The sequence below is a fragment of the Mandrillus leucophaeus genome, unplaced genomic scaffold, assembly GCF_000951045.1.
Source record: "Mandrillus leucophaeus isolate KB7577 unplaced genomic scaffold, Mleu.le_1.0 Scaffold180, whole genome shotgun sequence".
In the NCBI taxonomy this organism is placed as follows: domain Eukaryota; kingdom Metazoa; phylum Chordata; class Mammalia; order Primates; family Cercopithecidae; genus Mandrillus; species Mandrillus leucophaeus.
This window is the reverse complement of record NW_012101810.1, coordinates 1,758,324-1,765,693: the sequence shown is the minus strand read 5'-3', so window position 1 is coordinate 1,765,693 and position 7,370 is coordinate 1,758,324. Positions and strand designations below refer to the sequence as shown.

General features: G+C 54.1%; 1 protein-coding gene across 4 annotated transcripts in view; it reads right to left on the bottom strand.

Annotated features, from left to right (window-relative positions):
- PRKAR1B (protein kinase, cAMP-dependent, regulatory, type I, beta) overlaps positions 1–7,370 on the bottom strand; it is a 202,925-nt gene that overhangs the window by 178,318 nt on the left and 17,237 nt on the right. Inside the window, exon 1 of one of the 4 annotated variants that reach the window (XM_011977574.1) lies at positions 1,284–1,555. The exons of the other annotated variants lie outside the window; for them this stretch is intronic. Coding sequence (XP_011832964.1) covers positions 1,284–1,295 — 12 coding nt within the window. The 5' untranslated portion in view covers positions 1,296–1,555. Of the gene's footprint in view, positions 1–1,283; positions 1,556–7,370 lie in introns of those variants that run through there. 4 annotated transcript variants of the gene reach the window in all.

Here is a 7,370-nt window from a genome sequence, read left to right as displayed (position 1 = left end):
GCTTGGTGGGCTCACGCCTGTAATCCCAGCAGTTTGGGAGGCCAAGGCAGGAGGATCACTTGAGGCCAGGAGTTCGAGACCACCCTGGGCAACATGGTGAAACCCCATCTCTACTGAAAATACAAAAATTAGCCAGGCCTGGTGGTGTGCTCCTGTAATCCCAGCTACTTGGGAGGCTGAGGCAGGAGAATCACTTGAACCCAGGAGGCAGAGGTTGCAGTAAGCTAAGGTCGTGCCACTGCACTCCAGCCTGGATGACAGACTGAGATTCTGTCTCAAAAACAAGAGCTAAGAGGGGAAGGGGGTGACAGTTGAAAAATGACCTGTTGGGTGCCATGCTCACTACCCAAGTGGTGGGGTCATTCATATCCTAGACCTCAGCGTCACCCGAGTGGTGGGGTCATTCATATCCTAGACCTCAGCGTCACACAACATCCCCATGTGACAAACCTGCACATGTATCCCCGAACCTAAAATAAAGGTTGGAAAAAAAAGAAGTTAAATAAGAAGCCATCAACAACAACAGAAAAACATTTCAAGTGCTGAGCTATTGGGATCAGCGTGGAATTTCTTCAACTTCGTGCGTGTTGCTGTAATGTTAACACAACACAAACAAATTGGAAGAAACCATGTCATAATAAAAGTAAACTATTGTGTGCCACCGTGCAGACATAAACACCACTAAAACCACTTAAATAAATAACAAGTCCCAGAAGCAATGTCCCCACCAGCTGCACAGCCAGAAGACGGGGCTCCTCAGGAAGGGGCTGGTGCTTCTCAGACACTCAGAGGCCTGAGTGTAAAATAACGCAATGCCCAGCAGTCCTGGGAGCTGCACTGAATGGGCGCTGGCTCTGAGGGTGACCAGTCTCCACTGCACCCTCCTCACCGGGCCTGGCAGCTGGCGTCTCCACTGCCGGCCACCCCACGCTCCTGTCAGCCTGCACTTGGGAACCCTCCTTCCCAGTGGCCCACTGCAAATCCAACCCAAAGGGTCCCACACCCACTTAAACCGGCCAATGGAAATGGGTTTCCATCCATGAAATGAGCCCACAGATGATGGGGAACCCGGCCAGGCCAAAATCAGGAACTCTCTATCAATCGAGATGTCTCCTCTAAAAACCGTGAGATTCCAAATCCCCTGCCTGGTCAGGAGGGGTGTAGGAGGGCAGCTTAGACGGAGAGGGAGGGCCTCCACTCCCAGGGACGAAGATGCAGCCAGGGCCACCCAGCGCACCCCAGCCAAGCAGGGAGAGCAAACGAAGACAAAAGCCGGGCATTACCGGTGGATCCATGTCCACACGCCCTTCCGCCTACACGCAGTCCTTTCGGACAGCCCAAAGTGGGGCGGACACCCTGCCAGGTGCTGAACGGCACGTGGCCTCCGTCCAGGTCTCCATGGAGCTGTTGGAAGCCCAGCGCCGTGACCTCACACGGTCAAGAGCGGTTCTCTCATGGACAAAACGCCGGGGAGGGGAATCCAGGGGGCCGTGGGGATGGCCCAGGGGGCTCTGCAGACACCAGCAATCACCTCCTGCGGAGGACAGCGTGTGCCCTGAACTCCCTGCCAAGTAAACACCTCATCCCTCTCCAGTCACCATGACAACGGGCCATCTCACAATCTCTCAGAATGGCATAGATGCCTCCCTGGAGCTGCAAGTCCCTTGCTCACATCCATCCCCAGGCTGAATCACTGGGAGACAGAGATCAAGGGTGAGATGCTGCAAATACGTTCTTGTACCTTTACGTCCTTCTAATCGACCTCAGGGATCGGCTGCACAGGACCCACTCAGAGAAATCATCACATCAGCATCCGTTGCTTCTACACAAACCAGGAGGTCTCACTAGAAACGGCAGGTGGGCCAGACACGGTGGCTCACGCCTGTAACCCCAGCACTTTGGGAGGCCAAGGCAGGCAGATCACCTGAGGTTGGGAGTGCGAGACCAGCCCGACCAACATGATGAAACCCTATCTCTACCAAAAATTAGCCACGTGTGGTGGTGGGCGCCTGTAATCCCAACAACTTGGGAGGCTGAGGCAGGAGAATCTATTGAACCCGGGAGGCAGAGGTTACAGAGCGCCACTGCACTCCAGCCTGGGCAACAAGGACAAAGCTCTGTCAAAAAGGAAGGAAGGAGGGAGGGAAAGAGGGAGGGAGGGAATGAAGGAAGGAAAGAAGGAGGGAAGGAAGGAAGGAAGGGGGGGGAGGGAGGGAGGGAAATGGCAGGTGCCTGGGCAACAAGGGTGAAGCTCTGTCAAAAGGACGGACGGACGGAAGGAAGGAAGGAAGGAAGGAAGGAAGGAAGGAAGGAAGGAAGGAAGATGGCAGGTGCATCACAAGTGAGGGGTTCCAGGCCTTTGTTTGTAGAAATTACTAGAAATAGTAGCAATAATAGAGGTAGAAGTGAGTCGGCAGGAACCTGAAGCCTGGGAGTTGAGAGAGGTCGGCCGCAACCACTCCCCGTAACCACGGTGAAAATTGTTTACATCAACACTGAGGCTCTGCAGTCACCTGGGAAAAACAGAAGCCGCGGGCAAAATTGCACTCATCATACCAGAGTAATTTTTAGGCAGTTCACATTGCCTCCTGGAGGGTGGGGAGGCAGGGACACAGCTGGAGGCCAACTCGGGCACTCAACACAGGTTTAGTCAGAGAGAGGGCAAGAGGCAGGACAGCCCTGGACAGGAAAAGGTAGGTTCTCAACCCCATAGTAGCAAAACCCGGGGCTTCATCCCAGACGCCCTGCAGGCTGGAGGGGGCGAGAAGAGAGAGTTTGTTTGAGCAGGGGAGTGGGAATTTTTTTTTTTTTTTTTTTTGAGACGGAGTCTTGTGCAGTGGCGCGGACTCGGCTCACTGCAAGCTCCGCCTCCCGGGTTCACGCCATTCTCCTGCCTCGCCTCCTGAGTAGCTGGGACCACAGGTGCCCACCACCACGCCTGGCTAATTTTTTGTATTTTCAGTAGAGATGGGGTTTCACCATCTTAGCCAGGATGGTCTCGATCTCCTGACCTCAGGTGATCTGCCTGCCTAGGGCTCCCAAAGTGCTGGGATTACAGGTGTGAGCCACTGCGCCCAGCCAATTTTTTTTTTTAATTGAGATGGAGTCTCGTTCTGTCGCCTAGGCTGGGGTGCAATGGCGCAATCTCGGCTCACTGCAACCTCTGCCTCCTAGGTTCAAGCGATTCTCCTGCCTCAGCCTCCTGAGTAGCTGGGACTACAGGTGCACACCACCACGCCCAGCTAATTTTTGTATTTTTAGTAGAGACAGGGTTTCCCCATGTTGGCCAGCTGGTCTCCAACCCGATATCAAGTGATCCTCCTGCCTTGGCCTCCCAAAGTGCTGGGATTACAGGCGTGAGCCAGTGTGTCCTGCCAGGGTTTTTTTGTTTTTGTTTTTGTTTTTTTAATTGAGGTAAAAGTCATGTAACTTAAAGTTAACAATTAACCATATTAAAGTGCACAACTCAGCTGCGTTGACACATTCACCGTGCTGTGCAACCACCACCTCCGTCCAGATCCAGGACCTCTGCAGACGCTGTGCCATTCAGCAGCTGCCCCCCGACGCCTACTCCAGCCCCTGACAGCCCTGAATCGGCTTCCTGTCTTTGTGAAACTGCCTGTTCCAGCTACTTCACAGAAGCAGAATTGTGCATTTGGCCTCTTGCGTCTGGCTCATTTCACTGGCATTACGTCGCCAGGGTTCATCCGCACTGTGCCGCGTGTCAGGTGCTTCACTCCTTTCTGCAGCTTTCCCTTGTATGGAGAGGCCACATTGTTTGTCCTCGTGAGCTGATGGACATGTGGGGTTTTCACAACGTGGCTCCTGTATGCAGTGCTGCTCTGAACGCTCATGTAGAGGTATGTGTTTGAAGACCTGTTCTCAATTCTTCAGGGTGTGTACCTAGGAGTGGCACTGCCAGGTACTGTGTCATCTGCATGTTTAACTTTCCCAGGAAATGCCAAGCTTCCTTCCACTGTGGCTACACCAACTCACATTCCCCACAGCAGTGCACGAGGGTTCCCCATCCCCCACACCCGCACAACACTCATGTTACATTTTTGGTTTTGTTTTTAATATGGACAACATGCGTTGGGTTTGGGATGTACTGCCTTTGAGATAACAGTGAGACCCAGACTTGGCCAGGTGCAGTGGCTCATGCCTGTAATCCCAGCACTTTGGGAGGCCGAGGCAGGCAGATCACGAGGTCAGGATACCATCCTGGCTAACACGGTGAAACCTCGTCTCTACTAAAAATACAAAAAAATTAGCCAGGCGAGGTGGCGGGCGCCTGTAGTCCCAGCTACTCGGGAGGCTGAAGCAGGAGAATGGTGTGAACCCGGGAGGCGGAGCTTGCAGCGAGCTGAGATCGTGCCACTGCACTCCAGCCTGGGCAACAGAGCAAGACTCCATCTCAAAAAAACAAAACAAAACAAACAAACAAACAAAAAAACCAGTGAGACCCGGACTGGGGAATGGCCCACAGAGAACTGGAGTTCAGACCGGGGACCGAGACACAAGCTCCAGGGTTTAGACCCTGGACCAAGACACGAGGTCTTGTCTGGACGCTCAGCTCCAACAGATCCCACAAAGCCATTCCCAAAGAGACTAGCCCAGAGCCAGAGTAGCTCACCAAGGAGAGAGGGACAAGGGGCCTCCTTCCCCTAATGCCCAGGCCCCAGGCGATGTGCCTGGCGAACTCCTACATATACTTCAAAGCCTGTTTCAATGCCACCTCCACAGGAAGCCTTTGGGTCCCCTTCCCCTACCCACCTCCAGTGCATTCTGCTCAGACCTCTGTGGGAGCTCACATCACATGGCCCCAAGATGACGTGTTGCACGAGTTCATTACCCACCCCTATCTCAGAGACACAGTGCCAGGTGCACTCAAGAACCAGGCAAAGGGCCGGGCATGGTGGCTCACACCTGTAATCCCAGCACTTTGGGAGGCCAAGGCGGGAGGATCACCTGAGGTCAGGAGTTCAAGACCAGCCTGGCCAACATGGTGAAACCCCATCTCTATTAAAAATATAAAAATTAGCTGGGCGTGGTGGCAGGCGCCTGTAATCCTAGCTACTTGGGAGGCCGAGGCAGGAGAATTACTTAAACCCAGGAGGTGGAAGTTGTGGTGAGCCAAGATCGCACCACTGCACTCCAGCCTGCGGGACTGAGCGAGACTCCGTCTCAAACAAAAACAAAAACAAAACAAAAAAAAACAGGCAAAAAAATGAGAAATGAATGAGCGAATGAACAAAAACGTAGGTGGGACCAAAGTCAGAGCCCCACACCTTCATGCCATATAAACTGTCATGACCACAGACTCAGCTACTCACAGTCGCTCAGTGATTGGCAGGTACAGGGACGGTCTTGGGGCTGAAGACATGGGGTCAGAGGTGGCCAGCGAGAAAGGAAGGATGATCTCTGCCAAGCTCAGCCCAGAATGTGTCCCAGAATCGAGTAACCCAGCCCTGGGGATTGTCCTGGTCCTGTCCCGTCCCACACAGGGGGATGAAGTGCAGACGTCCAGCCCAGAAAAGAAAATATGTGGGTGGGGCCTGCGGTGGGCGTGGAATCTAAGAGAGAGCCCTGTGCCAGTCAGGAAGGGGTCAGTGATGCCGCCTTCCCAAGCCTACACGTGGGAAGCGCCATCTGAATTACGATGACCTTGTGTTCCATGACGGAGACCAGAGTGGAGGCAGAAACAGTTTCAAGTAAGATGGGCGAGGTCACAAGACAGAGCCCATCGCAGTCAGCAGGCTACAGAAATCGTGACCAGATGAAGCACCTTAGCCAGTCACTGGTGGTGTCAATAGGACTTTTTGTTTGTTTTTGTTTTTGAGGCGGAGTCTCCCTCTGTTGCCCAGGCTGGAGTATAGTGGTGTGATCATAGCTCACTGCAGCCTTGACCACCCAGGCTCAAGAGATCCCCCCATCTCAGCCTCCTGACTGTCTGGGACCACAGATACACCACCACCACGCCTGGCTACATTTTTTGTTTTATTATTTGTAGAAAGGTTGTATTGCTATGTTGCCCAGGCTGCTCTCAAGCGATCCTCCTGTCTCGACCTCCCAAAGTGCTGGGATGACAGGTGTGACCCACCACACCCAGCCCCAATGGAACTTTTTTTTTTTTAAGACAGAGTTTCACTCTTGTCGCCCAGGCTAGAGTGCAATGGCACGATCTTGGCACACTGCAACCTCCGCCTCCTGGGTTCAAGCAATTCTCCCGCCTCAGCCTCCTGAGTAGCTAGGATTACAGACACCCGCCACCATGCCTGGCTAATTTTTGTATTTTTAGTAGAGATGGGGTTTCACCATGCTGGCAAGGCTGGTTTCGAACTCCTGACCTCAGGTGACCCACCTGCCTCCGCCTCCCAACGTGCTGGGATGACAGGGGTGAGCCGCCGCGCCCGGCCTCAGTGGGACTTAGCTTTTGGGATCCGTGCCTGAAAGTACTTCACTTCATAGAGGAGAGACTGGCCCAGGGCCTCATGGCTCTGGCAAGGACCCTGGGCTCTCCCTTCCCAGGAACCAGGAGCTGCTTTACTTCAAGGAACGAGGTTGGGGTCCCATTCTCTTGTCTACCTGTCCTGGCACGACGGGACTTCCCATCCTTGGCAGCTGAGGAGTCAGACTAGGCAGGATACATGTCATTTCAAACACACAGGCTGCTTCAGGAGGCCTTGGGAGAAAGGCAGGCGGTGAGAAGAGACCCTCCCCAGGACCATGCAGGGGTGACCTCTCACGGGCTCTGCCTGTGCACATGGCAGGCCGTTCTTCCCCTTCCCCTTCCCCTCTTGGGATTCCGGGAAGGCCTCTCATTTTGCAGCCCCCACTTCCTGTCTTCTGTTTTCACACTGATGCGTTGTCTGAGCTGCAGGACGATCGAGGTCGTGGGGCCGGGACAGGCTTTTCCAGGCCAAAGACATCTTTGTAACAACACTGTGGGAACAGGGTTTCCAGAAAGCTCCGTGGCCAGAATGTGCCCCAGAATGGAGTAGCCCGGCCCTGGGGATTGTCCTGGTCCTGTCCCGTCCCACACAGGGGGATGAAGTACAGACATCCAGCCCGGAAAAGAAAATATTTGGGCGGAGTCTGGGGTGGAGATGGAATCTAAAGAGATTTTTTTGGACCCAAGTTTATCCTCCCGAGAGAAGCCTACACGCAGGGCTTACCGGCAGTGGAATTCCTTGCTCCTGCCTGCGGCCCGGTTCTCGCTCCCACAGGGACGCAGCCTGCCCCTCCCACTGAAAGGGATTTCTGAGAGGCGGCTGATCCACCCTGGCTGATGCCTTCGACATTTCTGAGAGGCGGCTGGTCCACCCTGGCTGATGCCTTCGACATTTCTGAGAGGCGGCTGGTCCACCCTG